The sequence below is a fragment of the Drosophila arizonae genome, chromosome 3 (assembly GCF_054131065.1).
Source record: "Drosophila arizonae isolate 15081-1271.41 chromosome 3, UAZ_ARI_1.0, whole genome shotgun sequence".
In the NCBI taxonomy this organism is placed as follows: domain Eukaryota; kingdom Metazoa; phylum Arthropoda; class Insecta; order Diptera; family Drosophilidae; genus Drosophila; species Drosophila arizonae.
In genome coordinates, this window is record NC_142923.1 from 2,976,258 (window position 1) to 3,001,017 (window position 24,760).

The 24,760-nt window shown below is 36.5% G+C and overlaps 4 protein-coding genes across 7 annotated transcripts; 2 read left to right on the plus strand and 2 right to left on the minus strand.

The window, feature by feature from the left end:
• The first annotated feature begins 168 nt into the window (after nucleotides 1-168).
• fzy (cell division cycle 20 protein fzy) lies at nucleotides 169-2,525 on the plus strand. Its single transcript, XM_018002291.2, has 3 exons — nucleotides 169-693; nucleotides 758-1,079; nucleotides 1,135-2,525. The coding sequence occupies exons 1-3, from the start codon at nucleotides 382-384 to the stop codon at nucleotides 2,082-2,084; spliced, it is 1,584 nt and encodes a 527-aa protein (XP_017857780.1). The 5' UTR covers nucleotides 169-381; the 3' UTR covers nucleotides 2,085-2,525.
• cact (NF-kappa-B inhibitor cactus) lies at nucleotides 2,518-21,202 on the minus strand. 4 transcript variants are annotated; one of them, XM_089463760.1, is made up of 7 exons: nucleotides 21,042-21,202; nucleotides 19,425-20,388; nucleotides 18,352-18,529; nucleotides 18,044-18,254; nucleotides 6,475-6,563; nucleotides 6,007-6,264; nucleotides 2,518-2,929 (listed from the first exon to the last, which is right to left on the minus strand). In XM_089463760.1, the coding sequence occupies exons 2-7, from the start codon at nucleotides 20,249-20,251 to the stop codon at nucleotides 2,867-2,869; spliced, it is 1,626 nt and encodes a 541-aa protein (XP_089319886.1). In that variant the 5' UTR covers nucleotides 20,252-20,388; nucleotides 21,042-21,202; the 3' UTR covers nucleotides 2,518-2,866. The 4 variants fall into 4 exon arrangements, with proteins under 4 accessions (XP_089319886.1, XP_089319887.1, XP_089319888.1 ...); XM_089463761.1 differs by having other exon boundaries at nucleotides 19,425-20,400; nucleotides 21,042-21,199; XM_089463762.1 differs by lacking the exon at nucleotides 21,042-21,202 and adding an exon at nucleotides 20,883-21,023.
• Nucleotides 21,203-22,681: 1,479 nt separating this feature from the next.
• Nucleotides 22,682-23,784, plus strand: LOC108610300 (NIF3-like protein 1). The gene is made up of 2 exons (XM_018002304.2): nucleotides 22,682-22,924; nucleotides 22,986-23,784. Exons 1-2 carry the CDS (start codon nucleotides 22,772-22,774, stop codon nucleotides 23,709-23,711), a joined length of 879 nt encoding a protein of 292 aa, XP_017857793.1. The 5' UTR covers nucleotides 22,682-22,771; the 3' UTR covers nucleotides 23,712-23,784.
• Nucleotides 23,709-24,735, minus strand: mRpL4 (mitochondrial ribosomal protein L4). The gene is made up of 2 exons (XM_018002302.2): nucleotides 24,059-24,735; nucleotides 23,709-23,999 (listed from the first exon to the last, which is right to left on the minus strand). Exons 1-2 carry the CDS (start codon nucleotides 24,733-24,735, stop codon nucleotides 23,780-23,782), a joined length of 897 nt encoding a protein of 298 aa, XP_017857791.1. The 3' UTR covers nucleotides 23,709-23,779.
• Nucleotides 24,736-24,760: the final 25 nt, after the last annotated feature.

Sequence of the window (24,760 nt, forward strand, 5' to 3'; positions counted from 1 at the left end):
GCCAGGGCTATTATAATAAATGTTGCTCAGAGCTTCGATAATAATATGAAAGAAATTAATTTTTGAAATCTAATATCTTAATTTAGTTTAAAAGGTAATATTCAATTTGCTTCACTTTGTTCTATTTTTAGAAAGCGTTCAGAAGAGTGAAATAAGCTCACAAGCGCGCTATTATTATTCCGTTGCGTGCATTGTGCAGCCCTGGTATTGTTTGCCGCGGAATTTTCATATCCAATGCATTTCCAAACCGCCATTGCAATTTTTGACAGCCGAGCGAACACAGACTATATTTAACAACGCCTGTGCAATCAATTTTGTGATAAATAAATACAAATAACAACTGAACTAGACAAACTGAGACGATAATATTTTATGTGAAAAATGTCTCAATTCAATTTTGTGAGTGATCTGCAGAATGCTTTGATCATGGATGGAGAGACGCGTGGTCCTGCGCCCCGCTGGAAGAAGAAGCTGGAAGCCTCGCTCAATGGAAGCGTGAATACAACACGCTCCGTGCTATCCGTTTCATATAATACGAGCTTTTCCGGAGTACAAGCACCAACCAAAACGCCAGGCAAAAGCTCTGACGCAAAGACTAAAAAGAGTACAACGACGCCAACGAAGACACCAGGAGGAGGAGATCGTTTTATACCCAATCGTGCAGCCACCAACTTTGAATTGGCACATTTCTTGGTAATTAGCATTAATATAATACAAATTTATGGAGAGGTTACCATATAGAACGTCCTATTTGTAGGTCAACAAAGACACGGGCGATAAGTCCGATGAGGACCAAGAGCAGCAGCCAACGAGCAGCAACGAGAATAATGTCCAGGCATCTGCTCATAAAGGTGAACGGCAGAAACTGATTGCCGAGGTGGCTCAGGTGGGCGAGAGCAGCAAAAGTGGACGCATATTGTGCTATCAAAACAAAGCACCCGCTGCTCCCGAGTCCCATACAAATCCTCTTAAGGTGGTGTACTCCTTGAAGACGCCCATATCGACGAAGAGCGGATCGCGCTATATACCGACCACATCGGAGCGTATACTCGATGCGCCAGATTTTATCAATGATTACTGTAAGTATTTGTATATCATCTATGGTATTTATGCTACATTTTGTGCTCTACTTAGATCTCAATCTCATGGACTGGAGTGGCGATAACATTGTAGCCGTTGCATTGGGCAATTGCGTTTACTTGTGGAATGCAGCGAGTGGAAATATTGAGCAACTAACCGAGTATGAGGAAGGAGATTATGCCTGCGCGCTCTCTTGGATCCAAGAGGGTCAGATCTTGGCTATTGGCAATAGCAGTGGAGCTGTAGAGCTCTGGGACTGTTCGAAGGTGAAACGCTTGCGTGTGATGGATGGACATAGTGCTCGTGTTGGCTCTCTGGCATGGAACTCATTTTTAGTTTCATCGGGCAGTCGGGATGGCACGATTATACATCACGATGTGCGCTCGAGGGAACACAAAGTAGGCTCATTAAATGGGCATGCACAAGAGGTGTGCGGTCTGAAGTGGTCCACGGATTTCAAGTACTTAGCTAGTGGAGGCAATGATAATCTAGTGAATGTCTGGTCCTTAGCTGGGAGTGGCGTAGGCACCGCCACTGACCCACTGCACAAATTCAATGAACATCAGGCAGCTGTACGAGCCCTTGCATGGTGTCCCTGGCAGCCCAATACCCTGGCATCTGGTGGCGGTACAGCGGATCGCTGCATCAAATTCTGGAATGTATGCAACGGCTCACTTATCAAGTCTGTAGATTCCAAATCTCAGGTGTGCTCTCTGCTCTTCTCGCGGCACTACAAGGAGCTGATTTCTGCACACGGCTTTGCCAACAATCAATTGACCATCTGGAAGTATCCGTCGATGGTTAAGCAAGCCGACCTAACTGGACATACATCGCGTGTCTTGCAGATGGCCATGTCACCCGATGGCAGCACTGTGATAAGCGCTGGAGCTGATGAGACATTGCGGCTATGGAACTGCTTTGCACCCGATCCAATGGCAGCCAAAAAGGTGTCCACTGCCGGTAGCAATGTAAAGAAGAGCGTCTTTCGACAGAGCATACGTTAGGGATGCAAAGAAGACGAGTCTTCTGAGAGATGGTAAATGGTGGATCCGAAGAGGAATTTCTTAGCAGAGCAAATGCTAGAGGCAGATTCTCTTCCAACAAAGAGCTGGCAGATTTGAAGAGCTACTCACCCAACTATTCGAGACTAGATAAAACTATTTGTATTTCGATTAAGCTAGCAAACAAACAATATTAATTCAATTGTTATTTTTTAAGACTTTCTTGCTAAGCCAATTCATATTTTATAATTATGTGACTTGATATGTGTGTATTTTGATGTATATTTAAGTTTTGTGCATTTTATTTTATATTTGTAAATTGAAGATTGTACAGAAGACATCAATGATATGATTGCTGTTCATTCAATTATGTGACGACTATTTGATATATTTATTTAAATTGCATGTTCATGATTTATAAATAAAATGCTTGCCATACTGCAACCTTTCTTGTTTTATTCACTTATTTTGACAGGCTTACATGGTAAACAATATTTCTTTTTTTTTTTTTTCCTTTTTATATAATTACTCTTTTTGTGTTTGGGTACAGATAGTTGCAGGTGCTTTTTATTTTTTAACTCCATTGATTTATTTTGTGTTTTTTTGTTCGTCGCGTGTGTGGAACGTGTCAAAAATATCTCGTGTCAGCATAGTTTGTTGCCTTTCTTCAGCAGCTGTTATTGGAATTATAGCGTTGCTAAATATATATATATATATATATATATATATATATATATTTATGTACTATGGATGTGTTGTATATATATGTACAATTAAAGTGATATTCAAGCGACTGTCATGGGATTGCCGCCACTGTAGCTGACAAAGTAACGCGGATCACCAAAGATCTGCAAAGAATAGATGACATCAAAAATATATGAAAAACATTTTTAAATATTAAAAAAAATATATATATAAAATAGTAAATTAAAAAATTAAAAAATACGTTATAAATATAAATAAAATAATAATAAAATTACTAAATAGAAATTAGTTTGTTAATTAAGAAAAGTATACAATTTGTTTTATAAAAACTTTCATTTTAAAATTTAAGCAATAAAAGTTGAAAAGCAAAACCAACAAAATAATTAACAAAACGCTATATAACCATGCATAGAAATTTATATATTTTAAATACTTACATATTCTTTCTTTTGAATTACTACCAATAATTGTATAAATCTTATTTCATTTTGGTTTTAGAATAAAATGTTTATTTGCAACATAATTCATTCAGTCAGAACATTGAAACATCAATTAGATTTTTAACTAACTTATGTTAAATGTAGTATATTGTAGTATATATTCTTTGCTACACTTTCATATAGATTTTGTTGTATATATTATTTGTATTTTTGCTATACTTTCTTTTATTTCTCCATACAAAAGGTTTAGATTTAGAAAGAAGCCGTACATTTGTTTAGATCTAGTTCTATTTGTAGTTCAAGTTCTAGTTCTATTTTGTTTTTTAAAATATTTGTTAGAGCATACAGACATTCACACACGGACACTTACAAACACACATACACGCACACATAATACAGACAAAGAGAGACTGAGATATGTATAAAGAGTATAAGTGGGGGAGATAAAGCGTAATAAGCATCGAATTACATAGACAGCTTAAATTAGTTAACATTTTGATAGGGAAAGGACAACATAAATATCATATGAACAGCTGATGGATAGTTCATTTTACATAGAGTATGTATATCATCTATCTATTTATATGTGTATATACAGTGGTTCCAACGCCAAATCGGACAAGACTATTTATTTATTTCAATAAGTATTTTCTTTAGCAGTAAGTTAACTTTTTACCGTTTTCACATTTTTTCTCAAATCTATTATGTATTAGCCCCCTAAAACAAAAAAAAAATTTTTTAATTTCAAATGGCAACATTTTTTTTATTTTAAAAAACTAACAACAAGTCCGATTTTGAGCTTCAACGCCAAATCGGACAAAAGAAAACTGCAAGAAAAATATCCGTTATTTGGCGGAGATTTTCGTTTTTGTTTTGCTTATTGCGTTTCGTTATGTTCTCAAGCTCATAGGCGTACAGTAACACAAATTATTTTTGCGAAATGGCTCCACGTGGGAAGCAAACTGGTGTTGAGGCACGCCAAATAATATTAAAACTGCATTTTGATGGCAAAACTGTTAGAGAAATAGCAGAGCTGGTCGGAAGAAGCAAATCTACCGTCCATGATATCATAAAAAGGTTTCGGGAAGATGGAAGATTGATTAACAAAAGCCAGGAGGGAAAAAGAAAGCGATTAAACTCAAGGGAGGAGCGGTCGATTATAAGGGAAATTAAGGTTGATCCCTTTAAAACCGCAAAGGAACTAAGGATGTCATTAAAAACAAACTTTGGAAAGGATGTGTGTGATAACACAGTGCGCAATACTTTGCATCGGTATGATTTGCATGGCCGAGTTGCCCAAAAAAAGCCTTATATTAGCCCTAAGAACAAAGCGTTTAGGGTAAAATTCGCGAAAGAGTACTTGCTAAAAACGGATGACTTTTGGAATCATGTTAGTTGGTTGTATATCATATTAAATACCTTTCTTTTTTTGCTAATTATCTTATTTAAAGGTGTTGTTTACTGATGAAAGTAAATTTAATTTGCATGGGTCCGATGGTAAGGTGTATGTGTGGCGTAAACCAAATACTGAGTTTGAGCCCAAGAACACAATAGGCACTGTTAAGCATGGAGGAGGTTCAGTCATGGTTTGGGGCTGTATGTCGAGTGCGGGAGTTGGCCATTTGCACTTTATCGATGGCATACTCGATAAATTTGGCTACCTTGATATTTTGAAAAAAAATGTTAAGCAGAGTGCGGAGAAATTGGGGATACTTGAAGACTTTGCTTTCTATCAAGACAACGACCCCAAGCACACTTCAATGCTAGCTAGGCTCTGGCTAATCCATAATTGTCCCAAATTGATCCAAACGCCTGCCCAGAGCCCGGATATAAACGTAATAGAAAATCTGTGGGAAATTTTGGCGAGGAAAGTTTACCAAAACCGGTATAACAATCTGGACCAATTGAAAATGGGATTACTTGCAGCTTGGGACTCCATAGAGCCAGAGATCTGCAAAAAGTTGGTCAAATCAGTTCCCAATCGCTTGCAGGCTGTTGTCGCAAACAAAGGTTTTGCAACAAAATATTAAATATTAAGTTTTTCTCTTATTTTTTATTAAAGTTTTCTTTTGTCCGATTTGGCGTTGAAGCTCAAAATCGGACTTGTTGTTAGTTTTTTAAAATAAAAAAAATGTTGCCATTTGAAATTAAAAATTTTTTTTTTTGTTTTAGGGGGCTAATACATAATAGAGTTGAGAAAAAATGTGAAAACGGTAAAAATTTAACTTACTGCTAAAGAAAATACTTATTGAAATAAATAAATAGTCTTGTCCGATTTGGCGTTGGAGCCACTGTATAAATGTATCTATATATTGTGTGTATTGCATTTTGTTCGTTATTTTGTTGGTTGTTTCTTACAGTGGGCAACTTTGTAGCTTTGACTGCTCTACTAAAACATAGAGCAGCTCTTATTTATGTATAAATATATCTATTTATTGTGTGTGTTTTTTTTTACTATATGTAAAGTTATGCGGACGGCTATTTCTATTTTTTGCTGCTGTTTTCTTTTCCAATTTCCAAGTTTTGCTTTTTTTTTTTTTTGGTCGTTTGGTTGGTTTAACAATACATAAATGTTACAATACAATTCATATTAATTTTTTCATTCAATTTTTTCTAGTTTCAACATTAGCTGAATACCAGTTCAGCTCTTTTAACAATTTTTTCTTGAACATTTGGAAGCTGTTGGTGGTGACCCTTATTTTTGACGTTTTCTTATGTTCTATGGGTTTCTCAATGATATTCTAGATTTTCTTTTTGTTTGTTTAGGCTGTGACGCTCACCTTCGTATCGTCTAGATCTTCGATATCGCTGCTATCGTAATCACTATCGGGCGGCGTTAATGTCTCTGCACCGCGTTTCTCCAATATGTTCTGCATGCGTGATTTATTCAATATGCTGGCCACCTGATAAGCCGTTAGTCCAGCATATGTTGCTGTCTCCAGGTTAAGTTTCTCGCATTCGTCCAGCAGAAAATTGGCCAAATCCTCGTTGCAGCACTCGATGGCAATGTGCAGAGGTGTACGTCCGCCCTTGCCCTCCTAAAAAAGAAACATAATTCAAATGCAATTTGTTAATAAAAATTACTACTTTGATAAGAGATATGTTTACGATATTAAAAGCTCAATTATTCATTAGCGATATGCGCTATTCAATTTAAGATCAGAGCGGAATAAATCAACCAGTTTAAAATATAGTATTTATAACGCTCAAGTGAACAATTAAACTTAACTTATCTCTGTTTCACTTACCCTGGCATTTATGTCCGCGCCGTGAGCTACCAAAATGCGTAAGATATCAATGTGTCCAGCGCCAGCAGCCAAATGTACGCAGCGTTCACCTGCAATGTTAGAAAAGAAATTGAAAGTTAATAAAAATTGCTCTAAGGCAAATGCATTCAGCACCACTGTGCGCTACATTTATGAATGAAATACGATCTTTGCTAAAGCGCTCAGCGCAAAAGCTTCGTTGTGTTGTTGTTGAACAAGTAGCATTTTAAAATACAAAATACAAAAAAAAAAAAAAAAAAACAGCACGATAGCCAGCAAAAGCTTTGATTGCCCCAAGAGCAGGCGTGCAAAGACTGTGAGGAAAAGAGAGAGAGCGAGAGACATGAGATGTGGAGGAAGGGGCGGTGAAGTCAGCTCAGCGAACGCGTTTTGCCATATGCACACACACACACACACACACACATGCATATGCTTGACTGCGTGTGCGTTTGCATAGGTGTGCGTTGAAAAACCCAAGAAATTCCCACAATAAAACAGCAGCAAAATAACAGCTACAACAAACAAACACAAAAAAACCAGCAGTGGCATAAAAAGCGACGGCGGCAACAAAAACAGCTATACTGCAAAAAAAAAGTTAACAAACCCAACAAGCAGACTTTTCGTTGTATTGGAGCAACTAGTTTGCCCAAGTTCAAATTGGTTGAAGTCTAAAAAAGAGCAAAAATGTTTGCACATAATTCACAGACAACAACAACAACAATACCTAGCAGTTGCAATAATTCAGCTGGCGGTGTACTAAACGATGCTTTTATAATTATAAATAAATAAATATACAAAAAAGACAATTCTCAAATTATATCTCGCTGCTTGATCGCGCATACAGATTAAAGGGCAACAACAATAACAACAGCTACAACAGGCCGCTTTTATTATAGCTGTTCTGTGGTTTTTGCTGTTACACGTGCTGTTGATTGACTTTCACACACAAACACGCTCCAGCTCCAGCTGCTGGTCACAGAGGTGCCCGCTCATTTGCATTCAATTTCCGTAAGAACTTTGAATAAAACGCATTTAAGTTGCGCATGCGTTGCCAACTACACAAATCTATTTGTTTATCTTTGAGTATTGCAAGTGTATTGGCAACAAGTGCAACTGAACTACTTCATCGCCTAGCCCTGCGCATGCGTTGCCAACTGTCTATGAGCTTTCCTTTTTGAGTATGTATGTAGATTATCTATGTTGACAACAAGTTCGATTGGTGAGCGATAAATGCTTATCGTTTGCACTTGAACTAGATCAACTTTTGTTAGGGTGGCTCGCACGTCGTAATAGTTACGGCTAAATGCGCATTAATCGCCGCGAGCGCGACAGTTATTAATCATGTTAATCATTTAAGGTGACTCAACGCTATTTACGCGCATGATTTAATTTTATGACAACACCAAAAATCATATTCTAAATGTAGATAGTTGCTTAATTTTATATTTGAAAAATACAATGAAGATGTATATATTTGGTAAAGTTTCCGTGTTATAAAGTGGCTCTTTCTAGAAAGAAAGAAAGCAGCTATCTGGCACGAAAGTTAAAGCCGGCTCTCTTGTTGCCGTCCCAGTCCAGTTCGGAGGCTTACAAACAATAACAACAATTGTGTCACAAGTTTTAAATATAAACGATGACAACATTTTTTTTTTTTTCGTTTCTCTGTGCTTGAGCCAGTGATCAAGCTCGATCTCCGCTGATCGGAGAGAAGTCGCTGGCTAGATTATAATACGAGCGCATAAACTCGATGAAGCGATAGTAAAAGTCAAGAGAAGCTCAAGCACAATTCCCATTGTTGTTATTGCGGATCGTTAGCATACGATTAAATACATCTTTACATACATACTCATACATGACTGTAGCAAATCGACAGACATTTTTTGTTTGCTTAAATATGAAATATTAATCACAAAGTTTGCCTCAAACTTTAAACTTGGGGAATTCCCAAGCATTGCTGCGTCACGCGCCTTAGATTTGAAAATTTGAAATCCGTTCCAGCTGCTAAACAGAGAGTTGCCTGTTTTTTTTTAAATATTATTATTATATATTATCTAAAACTCTATCTGGGCGGCTGCCAACAAGTCTGAGCCACAAAACTTGACAGACCCCTCATAAAAAACACCAGAAAAAGATTTTAAAAAATACAAAAGAAATAAAAATTCAAAAGCAGTTAAACTTGAAATTGGTTTTTGGTTTCAAGCGGCGGCCTGCTTTTCAGATAATAAATATAATAATAATATTAACGCTAATCGAATGTGAGCTTAATCAATTATTAAGAATTAGGAAACTGCGCACTCCATGCAAAAACATTTAAATAAGTTTGATCTTGATTTAAATATTATTTTTACTATTAAATACTATTACTATTAAATAAAAAAAAATAATAATAATAATAAAATAATTTAAATTTATTGCCATGATTCTGAGTTCAATTTTAAGAAATCCTGTTTGAGTTCTTTTTGATTGTAAAAAGTTCAAAATATTACGTTTTTTAATTGTTTAAATTATCTGTTCTTTTATTCAATTCAAAAGTATCTATGCTCCATTTTGAGCTGTTTTAAACTTTGTTTAACCTTAAGCAAAACCTCAGAACGAGAAGCTCATAAATTTATTGACAGCACAAATATTATATTAAAAAAAGTTGTGGTGGGGCTTTTGTATTGTCTTCGGTTAATTTTAATTAATTGTGCTTATTGTTAGCAGCGTACTGTGTGAAGTTAATATTTAATAACTTTTTTTTTTTTTTTTTTTTGGGAATTTTGACAACTTGTTATTGTTTTTTTTTTTGTCTTGGATCAGAGGCAGTTCGTTGCTTGTTTGTCCTTCAGAGAGAAGTGGCAAGTTCTGCAGTTCATTGATTCATAATTAAATCATAAAATTGTTTTGTTTATGAAATAAGATAAGAATTTGTATATTTAGAGATTGGATAACTCAATCGTTGAATGGAACCAGATGGCAGAGTCAAAAAGCTCATTTGAGCCGGCTAGCGTTATCGATAGCTTGTTAGGACTGCTGCTTATCGGTAAATAATGAAATTCTAATTAGAAAGACTTATTGTTATCAATATATGTTACCACTTGACTTTGAATGGAAATATACAAAATATGTATATAATTTTATTGAATCATATTTATTAGAAATTTTTCTGTTTTAGGCTTATTTCTTAATGCTTAATGCTTATATTAGGAAAGAGATTTTAAGCTTTTATTCGAGTATTACTAACATTATTTTTTATTGCTTTCCACAGCACAAAGAACCAGGCCACTAGGCAAATGGGGAATTACCTGATTCACTCCACAGAAAACGTTGCCAAAGACAACTGTTTCAACAAAAGAACAATATACGCTTAATGGCTGTTTGCTTTAATGCCTCTGGCGCCACATTTCGTCAATTTGTGGTTTGAAAGTTTTTGTTAAGTGGAAATGAAGTGAAAACCCCAATGTAAAACAGAAAACCCAAACAGCAGACGTTTGCCAAAAGTCAGCAAAAAGTAACAAAATAAATTTAGCACAATTAATGCTGGATTTCCCAAAAATACATTTAAAGCTATTTGGTTTTTCTCTTCATTTCTTTATTTGTTAACGTGGGCAAGACTTCCAATTGGTAGCCGGCTAAGAGACATCGTAGTTATGTCACAAAGCCATTTGTTGACTTTCTTTTGAACGAAATGCAAATATAAGTGTTATACAGATACATGTATATATGTATGTAGATATGTGTGAGATCATGGGTGTATGGTAAGCGAAGGTGTGGATGATCGTGCCACGTGTTGCTAAACGGCGTAGCGTAAATACTTCATACACGCTGTTACATATAAATACATATATACGTACGATATTTATATATCGACATGTGGGCAAAACCCCGCAGAGGTCAGAGACTGGCCTAAAAGGCAGTCAAGTGCTCGACAGCTGATAAAGAGCGGTAAAAGTTGCTGTTGACAATTGTGAGACAATGATTGCATTTTTCTGTTGTTATTGTTAGGGTTAAACCCATCCAATAATTTTGTAGGAGTACGAGTACAAAGTGTGTCAACACTGCCTGATCACCATATAGAGAGGCACGTTTCATTCAAGTGTCTACAACTTCCGTTATACATGAGCTTGTGATAAATAATTAAGCTTGTAGATATACACATATAGATATTATTATAATCGGTCGGGCAGACGCTTGACCTTGCCTCTACGGAGAGAAAGAGCAAAGAAAAGCTGACTTGCAATGAGTAACAAAGTTGTTGTTGTTGCTGTTGTTGATGTGATGTAAATTTCATTGGCAGTCAACAAAAGCAATCTACAGACTTCCAGAATATATTAGTAAATAATCATTTCATTTTTTATTGACGTTAGCAACAATTGTGGGTTAAACCTGTTTGTTTACGTATCAGCCAGCAGCGGGCAATCCAAATGTACAAAAAAATTAAATTTATTGAAAGGCGACATTCGAGTCGAAGAAATGTGCTTGAGATTATAGCATACGTCTCGCTTCCCTATACGAACAGCTGAAAGAGGAAACAATAGACGCCGATCGAGAGAACATAACTGAGCATAATATATGCTTAAGTGTAAAACAGCTTTAAGCTAGATGTCGAATGAGGAAATTCGACAACTAGCTAGAATTTCAATATATATTCAACTATGTTTCTTTTTTTTGAAGGAACATTGAGATTATTAACCTACTGGCATGAATATTTAACTAATAATTAAAACACTTGTTTTTACAAAAATGAATCAACTATCACAATTTCGATAACTATCGAAAAAATATATATTACTGGAATGCCATCAATGTTGTTGAATAAGCTTACAGGCATTTGAAATTAAAATTTAGATAAGGAGTTCTTCGAAATAACCAATAAGCATGACATCGATAATTATCGATAACAATCTATAGACACTTCCCATATATGTATATCAATATCAAGTAAATACTGCAAATGACGATGATTAACGTCATAGAAAAGGGCAATATCTATAATTGATAATTAAGAAAGAAATAGACAAATACAGGGAAATACAGCTATTGGCAATGGTAATAATCCCTATTAAGCAGCGTTGTGGAAAATTTTATTACAACACCATATCCCAACAAGCCGATAATTATCGATCAAATAAAATTAAGCTCAGGGTTCAACGGTTGCACATCTCATCACCAGCTAACGATCAATTACAAATTGTGTTAATTTATTAACTCGATCATTTAACTAACATCACATGCATTTATTTGACAGTTAGGAAAGGGTGCTCAGTTGTTCAGATCAAAGGCCTTAATCGACAGGTTTGAATATATATACATATATATATTCTATCTATATGGGAATACTTAAATATTATGCAATTCCATAAACAACTAGTTTGTAACATACGTCATTTTGTTTATTGCTTAGCTTGATCAATTAGCTTTCTTACGTTTCAACGATCAATCCAACGTACAATGGCATTCCCCACTCAATTACGTACTATCTGAGTGGAGGTAGTATATATAATATGTACCTGTCGTACCAATGAGTGCAAAGCCCCATATCGTTTTGAAGGTTGAGATAGAACAGGCGATATCGTTTTGCTGATATCGTAGGAATGAAAGGAATTTTGCACGTGTTGCCAGACGATAAATTAAGATATTTCAGATATGTTGTATTTGTTCTTGATATATCGATAGCACGCAAACAAGGAATTGAATATTGCAGGAAGTTTTATATTATGATTATTAATGAATATATATTAGCTTTCTGTATTTCTTGTGTCTACGCGATTTTTGAAGAGCTATCGATATCATGTTGGATATAAGATCTAAGTCACATATACAAAACAATGTACATTTATCGATAAGATAGAAATTAAGAAACTCTCATTGACTTTATATATCTAATCGCTTCGATCTGCCATTCACTTTATATATCACATAGACCTGCCAGTCCTTGGCCCAGGGGGTACCTCAAAACACTTTATGGGAAAAACGTAGATAACACTTATCACAGTGATAACACAGTTTTACCGATATATGTATATACACTTACTATAATCACCGTCATAGCATTAATAAACGACCACCAATGGGGTTTTTCTAGAATTGATAACAGATTGTTGGCTTAGCGACTAAAACACAGGCGATATTCCTCCTCGTAATCGTATTAACATTTCTAGGTAACATTATCTTTTGGGATACAGAATTTTGCTTATCACAATTATTAAATGGGGAAATACGGAATAAGGCCCAAAGCTGTTGCTGTTAAGGTTTTTTTTTTGTTTTTGCATTTGGAAACTTCTTTAGATTTTTTTCCCGACAACAGATGCCATTGCCATATGTTCCACAAATGAGCCTCAATCAACATATTGTGCGGTTTATCGTTCTGAAATTCCCTACAAATGTGTCGATGATGTCAAAGACGTTTTTAACTTGTAGACTAAATGGCGTTTCAAGACTGTAGAACGAGATCATGGTTGCTTGAGAAATCAGATAAGATTTGGAGGAACTCTCCTAAAAATACACCTTTGATAAGAATTCTCAAATGAACTAGACTTTTTTCTACAAAAAAAAAACATGTCTGAATTAAGATGTAAAATATGAAGGATTTAAATGGGTCATTTCAATACATACAGATTAGATTAGCTTGCTACATAATTACTTCTTGTAATTTTCCATTAAAATTCAGTAAGTATTTAAATTTCTAAATATAAACGAAAACTTCGGTTTGACTACTCCAAGGAAAATAGAATCATTTCAATTGCCAAAAAGGAATTCGGAAATTCTATTTATAATTAAGTCTTGCGTGTCTTTATTTATATTCATTGAGTTTCGAGCAAATGCCATTGCGTGCGTGAAAGGAGCTACAAATATACGATTATATATATATATATATATATATATAACATAAATACGTGGATATATACGTGTATTATAATGACCTCGCAATTAAATAGGACGATATTACAGAAATAGCTGGGAATTTCCAGGCAGCCCCAAAGAAAATATATATTTACTTAAATATATATGTAAACAAGTGTAACGCTTTGCTACATATTTACATATGCAAACAGAAATATGTTTACTGATAAGTTGACTTTTGCGATAACCTTTTGAACTGTCTACAAAAGTTTATTGAGTTTATGTATTACACCTGAAGGAATTTATAGTATACATGTTCCTTTTTCCGACAAGTTTACTTTATCGCTTTTAGAAATCTTGGCTAAATGCCAGCAGTGCAAAGCATTCGATTATTTTCGTAACATTTTCCACATTTCTTGCATTAAAAGGCAAAGCAAAAATAATGGAAATTCTTGAGACAAAAATTGTAGAGCTAAATTTAATAGCCAAGCTATATGAGCTCATATGTTAGATAAAAGAGCAGCAATAGAATGAACACTCCCTTAACCTATGTTAACTAACATATAAGTAGCTGCTGCTAATTAACGTATGTTAACTTATTCAGCTTTATTCCTTATCTGCTTAGCTATTTCATTTTGATTACGTTCAGGTTTTTCTTGAGAAAACAATATGACGAATTATTGTTTTTCCCTTTACTGTGTCAAAATACTAAGGAATCATTCCAATTTCTCAGTTCAGCCCATTTCATTTGTGTTCCTTTCTTTTTCTGATTTCTATATACAGGATTCAATACAATTCATGCGTAACCATGACGTCAATTGAACAAGAAAGTCTTGTGACTTTTTGTACGAACCCAATTGAATATGATTTTATAACATCTGGCATCGAGTAGACGACGTTCGGTATTGCTTTTTAGCATTATATATACAGAGAGTGAGAGAGAGCGAGGGAGATATGTATAGAGCTTAATGTGTCTGCTTTGTGCATGGGAAAACCCAAAAAATTTGAAAGAAAAAGCCGTCGTCGTCGTCGTCGTGTTGTTCGTGTCATCGTTTCGCTTTGCTCTTTGATACCCTATCAAATAGCTGCGAGTAGCTTAATTTTGACAGACATTTCGTCTGCGAAATACTAGATAATATGCTCTATCCTATTCCTTACCAATCGTTTAAGAAAAAACCGCAAAAGTTTTTCATGCTTAATTGAAAATTGTCATATAAATACAATGCGGAAAACACCTTTAAGATAAGATCCAAAAGGGCTTTTCTACGATTCACTTGGAATTTACGGAATTTAGATTTTGAGGAGACTAGGAAATTCAAAAGTTTTATAGATTCATAGGATATGAGTCAGTATAGCATAGGGAACTTCTCAATACTTTTATTCAATATTATACCGCTATATATGTTTGTAGACTTGAATGCTAAGAAAGGGCAACTATGGGTCGTTCGACAGCCTTTGCTTCCACCTCTAATTTTAGCCATTTTTGTTGTTGTTTGTCTGCATAGAGCTAGCCATAGCTATTTGTTTGAATATTATGTGCAATGTCTGCTCTGCTAAGCATATAGATGGGTATTACTAATACATACGCACCGACACACACATGCACACACACACACACTCCTAGTTAAGTGTTCAGCAGCTGTTTCTCATTTATGCGCGAAGGCATGTTTAGACCGGTTTGGTCTGGTCAAAAGTAGCTGCCAAATGTTTGTTCACCACATGTTTGAAACCGATCAATTTTCGTATTTTTAGCAAGGGTACAATGCAAAGTAAAACAAAATCGATTAAACAAACGAAAGGTTAAAGCAAATACAGCTAAAAGTGTAGGTGAGTGTGCGCGTGTATGTGTGTGCTTCTGTGTAGGGGGAGGTTATAAAAGTGTAGCCTCTCAACATCTCAGTCAAGTTTATTAACCTTTTACGTGTCGACAGTTGCGCAAGCTTCAACTCTTGTGACTGAACAATAAGTGTTTATATATATATATATACATACGTATGTCTTTATATGTGGCTATACTTATGATGACTTTTACTTTCTTCCGGCTTAGATCTGTTTTATAATATTTTGTAGTTATTTTTTTAAGTGGGAAACTTTTCGCGCATAAATACATATAATCAAAGGCGAATTTTAATTGACGTATTTCGCGCACACCTTTTTTGCTTTGAACCCCACCCACCTGTTGAAAATCAGTATGTTTATATATAAACTAATTTGTATACAAATAAATCAATAATAACAATCAAGGAAATAAGGCCGTCAGCTATATATATACATATGTATGTACGTATATACAGCTGCGAAAAATAAAATAGCACCACTTGCAAACGCAAAGTTTAAGAAGTTCTCCTAGGTGCATTTATCAATGTATTGATCTAATTTTTTCTTGTATATAAGCAGAAAACAATTAATAATCGCAACAAGCAAGAATTATCCCAAAAATATTAATCGTTTTTATATAATTCAAAAAATTCTCAAAAAAGTCGTAAAAATGCCGAAAAAAATAATAGCACCACTAACCCTTTTCGAGTGAAAATCTATATTTTTCGCAGATTTGAATATCTTCAAAAGCACTAATTGATGAGATTTGTTGGTTATATATCTATTTTGATTAAAAAATTTTCAGAATTTGTGAAAATTTTCAAAAAAATGGGTCGTGAAGAGCATTACACCACCGAACAACCCAAACTCATCAAAAAGTTGATTTCGGCTCAAAATTTTCACAGGAAAGTTGGTCATTTGATGGGTTGTTCAAATAAAATGATCCACAATGCATTAATCCATAAAAAAAATTAATGAAAAGCGCGGATTGAGTTGAATTCTGACCCAAAATCTTGTCACTCGTCTCATTTACGAGAGTAAAAGGATCCTTTTAAGCCGGCTACTCAACTGAAAAAGGACCTAAACATATCAGCAATGGACCAAAAAGTACGGAAATATTTAAGACATCTCGATTTGAACACTTTCCGTTCAAGAAAAGAACCATATTTGAATATAAAACACATTTCCAAACGGATGGCGTTTGCAAAAAAGCAGTCTCATACTAATACACTTGATCCGCTATGTTTAAGGGTTTTTTTTGTATATCTAGGACCGAATTCTAAGTTCTGTGGATGTCTCACGTAGGACCGCGATCCTTTTCCACTAAAAATTAGCATCTTACTTTCATTATTAAAAAGTATGTTTCTCCATTCCTGCGTAGACCAATTTTTGTGTTTCCCTTGCAAACGCCATCCGTTTGGAAATGTGTTTTATATTCAAATATGGTTCTTTTCTTGAACGGAAAGTGTTCAAATCGAGATGTCTTAAATATTTCCGTACTTTTTGGTCCATTGCTGATATGTTTAGGTCCTTTTTCAGTTGAGTAGCCGGCTTAAAAGGATCCTTTTACTCTCGTAAATGAGACGAGTGACAAGATTTTGGGTCAGAATTCAACTCAATCCGCGCTTTTCATTAATTTTTTTTATGGATTAATGCATTGTGGATCATTTTATTTGAACAACCCATCAAATGACCAACTTTCCTGTGAAAATTTTGAGCCGAAATCAACTTTTTGATGAGTTTGGGTTGTTCGGTGGTGTAATGCTCTTCACGACCCATTTTTTTGAAAATTTTCACAAATTCTGAAAATTTTTTAATCAAAATAGATATATAACCAACAAATCTCATCAATTAGTGCTTTTGAAGATATTCAAATCTGCGAAAAATATAGATTTTCACTCGAAAAGGGTTAGTGGTGCTATTATTTTTTTCGGCATTTTTACGACTTTTTTGAGAATTTTTTGAATTATATAAAAACGATTAATATTTTTGGGATAATTCTTGCTTGTTGCGATTATTAATTGTTTTCTGCTTATATACAAGAAAAAATTAGATCAATACATTGATAAATGCACCTAGGAGAACTTCTTAAACTTTGCGTTTGCAAGTGGTGCTATTTTATTTTTCGCAACTGTATAATCGTATCTGTGTGAGCTGCAAATGAAATGAGCTGGAAAGCGAATTTAATATCTATTTTGTTTTGTTTCCTTGAAGCTTGGAAGATTTTGTAGACACAAGCAAATTATAAACAATACCAAACCCTGCTGACGTCAAGCAGAAAATCACATTAATATACAAGCATATACATATAGAATGAAAGATATACATATATTGCTGTGAGCCAATCAATAACTAAGTGAAAAACGTAAATGAGAAATTTATTTGCAGGCGCAAAAATGCGCAGAGGCCAAAATGTATTTTTGGCACGCCTATACATATATTTAAATAGTATATATACACAAATATCTGACACATATGTATATAGATGTCTATAGTCTAGCTGTATCTGTAGACTTGGTGTCCTATATAAATAGTCTTAGACAATGTCTCGCCGTTGGCGGGACAGCCAAAATTTTAAAGCCATATGATAAATTCAAATTTGTTGGCATCGAGTCAAATTCTTTTATTTGTCGGACACGTTTGCCAAAAATATTAAACTATATAGTATATATGGAAACATCTAAATATATTTTTCAATAATTTTTACTGCATTTATTGCAATTTGGCTCATAATATATATTTTTCTACTTGTTTTTCAGTGAGTGAACTAGTTCATTTTTCAAGAGATTCCTTAATATGAACACTAACCAGAGTTAGTGATATGAATATACTTAACTATTTATATACCAAATTTCGACCCCCTTCGGTTACATATCTATATGAAATAACGATATATATTTTCGTAACTTACCATCATAGTTGCGTATCTCCAGGTCGGCAGGTAGATGGGCATAGCTCAAAGAGCTGACAGCCTTGTCATTGGATCGGTGTCCGTATTGGCGATGTGCCTCGTGTATCTCGGAGGCGCCAAACTTCTCTGTCAGAGCGCGCACGCATTGTTTCTCACCTGCAATGCAGGACAAGTGCAACGCCGTATTGCCATGACGATCACGTACTGTGGGCTATTGATTGACAGATTGCAAAGATAAAGAGATGGATAGATAGTTGGATTAGAATGATTTAGCCTGCGTAATTGATTGAGTAGGTGCGGCTGCTCACCTCGGCACCGGCTAATAGAAGCATGCGCAGAATCGTTGGCTGCGCTGTGAGTGCGGCCAGATGCAGTGGCGTCTGTGCCACATCGTTCTGGATGTTTAGGAGGCATGGATGTGGAGCCATGCGTATCAGAGCGGCAACCACATCCACATAGCCCGATATGCAGGCCAAATGCAGTGGTCTGTAACGACAGAGAGAGAAAATAGATTAGTATTGGGCAATGATCTGAGGACTGGTTGGGGAATGAACTGAACTTAAAGCAAATAATAAGGTGGAAACTACAAGTGGTGGAAAATGTATAAAATCTATAAAAACTGTATAATAAGAACTTCTTACAATTTCAAGATAAACTAACATGACTTATGCCTCGATCACGCATGGACTAACCAGTGTTGACTAATGTGGGCAGACTAATATGTTTTACCTGCATATTTTCCACACTTGTTTCATGATCGTTTCGCCTGTAAAAACCCACAAATTTGCGCGACCCAAAAACCTGTTCAGGTAGTTGACATACCAGGAAAACCCCTGACTGCCTGACTAACATGTGTCTGTAGACGACTCGATTTGATTCGATCCGAGTCGTCGTCTCATTGTCTTGTGCTTTCTGTTTTCTCTGTGTGTATTTGTTGTGATTCATGAAAGTATCCCCAGACACTCACACAGTAGGTGGTCGGGTCAAGTCAACATTTTTATGCGAAAAGAATCTCTAAATACCCTATAGATATTATAAATTTATTTATTTATTTTATACTATGACCATAAACTTTTTGGTAGGTTAAGATGATGTTCCTTATATGATAAATTGATAAATAGATGGCATAGAATGAACTATTTTTATAGCTTTTCTTGAATCAAGTTATTAGATGGGTTTTATGTTCGAGACTCCTCTTAGCCCTAGTACAGCAACCAAAGGCCAGATATAAACAAGACACATGTTATACACTAAGTCTAGGGTAACGTTGAGTCACCCACGTCTCTCAATAACTTTCTTTTAATTTGGTATTTTGTTCCACCTTTTTTTTTTTTGGGTATTTTGTAAACGGAAATACTTTTGTTTTTGATATATTACTCACGTGTCGCCATCGTCGTTCTGTTGATAGAATTGCTCCCAGGCGTTCATGATGTTAATGTTGCTGGTGTTGCTTAATGGCGCCGTTACATTTGCAGTATTTCCAGCTGCATTTGTTACTGTTGTTGTTGTGGTCTGAGGTGCGCTTCTTCGTCCAGCGGAGCTGTTGGCATTTGTTGCTGCTGATATATTGAGATTATTCATACCGAGGCTTGACTGTACAGTCCATTGGGGTATTCCCGAATCGACATTGTGTTTGAAGCGCATTTGCTCGCTGGCCGGCTGTTCGACGCCAGCTTCCGTTTGATTTGTTGCTGTTGTTGCTCCTGCTGTTGTCTTTTCCTTCTCTTCCTCGTGCTCCTCCTCTTCGAGCTCGTCGATGATGCCCGAATCAAGCACAGTTTGCAATTTGTCTGATTTCTGATCTTGGCTTTGATCCTGTCGCTTGTCCTGCTCCGACTCCTTCTTCTTCTCCTGTTGATGTCCTGTTTCGTCGTCACTTATTTCACCGCTAAATATTTGCGATGATTGGGGACCGGAGATGAAACCAGAATCGCTTGTTTCACTTTGTGCTGCAAATTCTTTGTTCTTGTTAATGGCGGCTTCGCTGCTTTGTTGTTGCTCGCTGCTTTTGCCGCCAAATGATGATGTTGTTGTTGTTGCTGCTGCTTGTTTACTGTTAGCTTCAAGTGCAGCTCTTTGCTGCTGTTGCTCAACACTGACAGCTGTGGCAGCGCTGGCAACGCCACCAACAGCACAGCTACAATCCTCCACCGTTTCCTTAGCCTTGTTATTCTCACTTGTTGCTGCTGTTGTCGTTTGGTTCCACATTTTGAACTATGTTGCCTGCCTGTTGGCCTTTGCTTTTATTATTGATTTGAATAAAGTTACTTTGCTGATTTTGTTTCTTTTGCAATTGATTTGCCAACGTCTCGTATTCTTTGTTAAACTATAGTTTGTCGTTGTTTCTGTAAAAATTTCTTTAACAATTTAATGGAAATTCACACGCTGAACTTTGCTTTAAAGCTTTAACAAGCACTCGCTCACACTCAGACGCTCTCTCTCACACACACCTAGATATGATTGCATATACATGTACATATACGAAGAGCTCGCGTAACTGCGCTTTAAGCGTCTCTCTGGCACTCGCCTCGACTGCCGTGTGCGCGAGTGAAACGAATATATAGTGCCCAACACAAGTGAAAACGGAATAGCAGATTAGCGCATGTCCAAAGTTATGATTAGCAACAACAAAAAATATCGTTTCTGCTGTTCATTGGATAATTAGAAGAATTCCATTTGCATAGGCATTTCGTGTACATATTTATTTCAATTTGCCTGTTTTATTTTCAGCTTGTGCAGCACCTGTCTTCGTTTCCCACACACACATCACCCACAGGCACAGTAACGCGAGCAGCTACAGTAACACGTACACGCAGACACCACAATAACACACACGTACAAACAAGCAGACACGCTGCTGAATCGCTTCTGCTTTTATTTTTGTGTGCAATTGCACACAAATTATAAGTTTTGATCTTTTGTTTGTTTAATTTATATTATGTATATCGGAATTTATATTATCATTGTAAATTCATTGTGCTTCAACACACTCACACACCTCTTGAATTTGTCTATTATTATAATTTGTTTCGCATGCTGTTCCACATTTATTCGCGTTTCGCTTTTAACTTGTAGTTAATATGACTGCGCTCCGCTTTAAAATACAAACGTCTCGACTCTTTCACGTTGAAAATAGCACTACATTTATTGCGTTAAAGCTGCTTTAATTTAGCTTTGCAGCGATATTTACGGTAAAGCTTTGATGGTTGGGGGAAACCAAGTGGCGCTGCCAGATCGGCGTATCAAAAGCTTTCGGTATAAGGCGCGCAACGTTAACAACCAAAGCTTCGATTTAAATGCAGACGCACTCCAAACCAACAGCAGTAACAACAACAACACATTGGCAACAAGAACAACAATTATTTTAAAGACAACCATACCATATGTTAGAATATCTTTTGCTTTGTCGCATCGGATGTGACCCGCTCCGCGTCCCAAACTGAAATGAACACAGCAGTTTGACGTCGTTGACGTCGACGCCTGGACGAAGATGCAGATAGAAAAGAACAACAAAAAATGGCTGCAACGCTGCAGCAAGAATTAAAAGGAAAAGATGTTGCCAGATGCAACAGTCAGATGAGAATAGTTGAAACGAATGAGTGCGCAAAGGAATGCAAAAGGAGTAATGCATGCGATACAACTGAATATGTTAAACTGCTATTTAATTTATTTACATTACAAATTAATTGTATTTGGGAAAGTATCATTGCATTGGCTTAAATATTAAAGGACATTGATCTTTTGTGTCCGTGTGATTTACATTTTTGGTTTTAAAAAACCGGGTTTATTTGTTGTTACTCTTATGTGTTTTGTTGCTAGCGTCTTTTCTTATCTGCATTCAGATTCGTCACTTGGGATTTTCTTGACTTAGTGGCGCGTTCACAAAAATAATAAAAAATACTTAAAATGACTCTTTAAACATTTCAAATATGTTTTGCTAAATTGAAATGCGGGATCGGAAGAACGAAAACTTCACAAAACCCAAGTTGCGGGAACTGAACATAGAGCTAAAGTTGGGAGTGTTCGACTAATATATATTCTCTACTTCGTTACATTAAAATGTATAAAAAAGATTTCTAATGCTTTATGCTAACAGATCCCATCGAAACCAGTTTCAGATCGTGTATTAGATGAATGTATGTGTATAGATACATCTGACTCGTAATAAATATATATTATTTCTATTTGAATCAATCATAGGGTATAACATCATCAATATACCTACATCCATGTACATATAGCTTACGCATTTAAAGATGTAACAATTCTTGGAATAATTTTATTTAATTGCTAGACTTATTACGAGACGCAATAACATCGGTTTAACCCAGATAAAAGTAATATTGAATTGAAAGCACGTGACTTCAATTGGATTTCACACTGGCACACATGAAGAGGTGCTAGAAAACTATTAAGCACTAACACGAAGAAGTTTTAAGAATTTTTTAAAATTATTTTAATAATGTACATTGTAATCATTTACATTTTGAGACAGCATTTAAATATATTCTTCCTTAAATATTAACAAAATATATATACATAATATTAACACAATTTGCGATTGGTTTTAGCCACGTGCCACAAACGTAATTTCAAACAACCGCCAAAGTAGTAGTAGTTGGCGCTCCAACTGAGTCTTTTTTAAACGTTTTCCAGCACTCCTTGTTAAAATTATACAAACTTTGGTTGAGTTAACTTTTGAAGTAGTTGTAGAAGATTGTCTGTTGAATGTTACGCAGCGCGTTAAGACTGAGAAGAAGCATGGCAACATTCTCTGGTCTGAAACTAAATGAAGTGGTCAATGTGCTGGAAAAGTTTGCACCGGCATCCCTGGCCGAAAAGTGGGACAACGTGGGCCTGTTGATCGAGCCAAGCACAGATGTAAGCAATTTAAGAATGTAAAATACATAAGAAAAGAAAATGGTATTGAATGCAATTGCAGAAACATGTGGAGCGCATATTGCTAACCAATGATCTCACTGAGCCCGTGTTGGGTGAAGCTCTGGAGAAGAATGTCGATCTGATCATCAGCTATCATCCGCCAATCTTCCGGCCATTGACACGGATTACTATGTCCAACTGGAAGGAGCGTATAGTAGTCGGATGCTTAGCTAACTCCAAGGCATTGTATTCTCCACATACGGCCTGGGATAAAGTGGTGGGTGGTGTCAATGATTGGCTGGCCAAGGCAGTAGATATAAAGGGCATTAAGCCCTTGGTTCCAGAGCCGGGCGCAGTTGATGGCACCGGCTCCGGACGTCTTGTAGAGACCAGTATGCCCATTTCCCAGTTGGTGCATGCACTTCAAGACCACATAGACAACAGCGTGCATGTGGCATATGCTGTGGACCATCATCCAAAGACTTTTGTGCATACCGTTGGGATATGCGCGGGATCCGGCGGATCAGTCCTAAAGGGCATTAAAGCGGATCTGGTCATAACTGGCGAGATGTCGCATCACGAGTTGCTGGACTTCAACCACAATGGGACGACAGTTCTGCTTTGCAATCACAGCAATTCGGAGCGCGGTTTCCTGCGTGAATTTCAGTGCATACTGAAGGAGAGACTTCAAGAAAAGTGTGAGGTCATTGTTTCAGAAAAGGATAAAGATCCCTTGCAAACTGCATTTAGAAGCAATTCCCAGGCTGTGCAACAAGTGAAGCAGTAGGCATAACAAACTTCATTTGTATTAAATCATATACAAGTAAATACAATTAAATTATATAAAGGCTTAATCTAAACTTGATCGAGCTTAAATTTGGTTTGCTTGCTGGCTGCATCATTTCGATGGAGCTGATAAAGCAAACGCTCCTCCAAATGCTTAACGGCCTCCACAGTCAACACCAATGTATCATGCTTTAACATGGAATAGACGTTCAGGCCATAGGCGGGCATCAGATTCACATAGCCTATCGAGTCTGTAGCATAGCAAATATTCTCTGGAAATACATCGTGCCTAAAATAGAAATTAAGACTTGAATAGAAGAGTTTAAAGCACATGTGGAGTTTAGTTACTTGTCCACAATCAGCACAGAGGGTCCCCAATTACGCTCCTGAATCAAATCTCTAATAAACTGTGCATCCTTCGTGGGAATCTCAACATCTTCAATGATGTGCAAGTCATCCTGCGCCAATTTGACGCTCAACGTCGATGTGAGTCCCATCACTCGCTTGTAGAAGGGCAGCATATAGAAATGGGTGGTCGGTGAACGCGGACCGTGGATGACGCCGCCGCCTTTGAAGAGTGGCGAACGTATCGAGCCATGGCGTGCACGACCCATGCCCTTCTGTGGCCAGGGTTTGCGTCCGCCTCCCCGCACCTCGGCGCGTGTTTTGGTATGTGCCATGCTTACATAACGATACTTGCGCTGCCACTCAATATTCTCCTGAATGACATCGACGCGCGGCTGTGCAGCAAACACATCCGGATGCAGTTCCATAAGCCCTACTTTTCTCTCAGTCACTGCATCCACATTTTCTATCCACGCCTGGCGTGCAGTGCTTCGGCTCACGGGCGCATGTTCCGCATAATTCTGGGGCAGTATTAGAGCCGGCTTGGAAACAAGTGTTTCCTTACCGGTCGTCGTTGTGGATTCAGTTGCTGCATTGCTCTGACAAACTGTGACGGTATGCGACAAATTGCGCACATTTGGATACAGCAACTGTCGCGTTTTATTTAAGAATTTTAACATTTTTCAACAATTACGACGAGGTCCA

Excerpts from the sequence above, each read along its gene's own strand:
- fzy (XM_018002291.2), top strand. The coding sequence starts at position 382 with ATGTCTCAATTCAATTTTGTGAGTGATCTGCAGAATGCTTTGATCATG. Across the intron at positions 694-757 it reads TTGAATTGGCACATTTCTTG|GTCAACAAAGACACGGGCGA; the intron begins GTAATTAGCATT and ends TCCTATTTGTAG. Across the intron at positions 1,080-1,134 it reads AGATTTTATCAATGATTACT|ATCTCAATCTCATGGACTGG; the intron begins GTAAGTATTTGT and ends TGCTCTACTTAG.
- cact (XM_089463760.1), bottom strand. The coding sequence starts at position 20,251 with ATGTGGAACCAAACGACAACAGCAGCAACAAGTGAGAATAACAAGGCT. Across the intron at positions 18,255-18,351 it reads TTCTATTAGCCGGTGCCGAG|CCCACAGTACGTGATCGTCA; the intron begins GTGAGCAGCCGC and ends GTCAATCAATAG. Across the intron at positions 6,564-18,043 it reads GGAGATACGCAACTATGATG|GTGAACGCTGCGTACATTTG; the intron begins GTAAGTTACGAA and ends CTAACATTGCAG.
- LOC108610300 (XM_018002304.2), top strand. The coding sequence starts at position 22,772 with ATGTTACGCAGCGCGTTAAGACTGAGAAGAAGCATGGCAACATTCTCT. Across the intron at positions 22,925-22,985 it reads TGATCGAGCCAAGCACAGAT|AAACATGTGGAGCGCATATT; the intron begins GTAAGCAATTTA and ends ATGCAATTGCAG.
- mRpL4 (XM_018002302.2), bottom strand. The coding sequence starts at position 24,735 with ATGTTAAAATTCTTAAATAAAACGCGACAGTTGCTGTATCCAAATGTG. Across the intron at positions 24,000-24,058 it reads TCTGTGCTGATTGTGGACAA|GCACGATGTATTTCCAGAGA; the intron begins GTAACTAAACTC and ends TTTCTATTTTAG.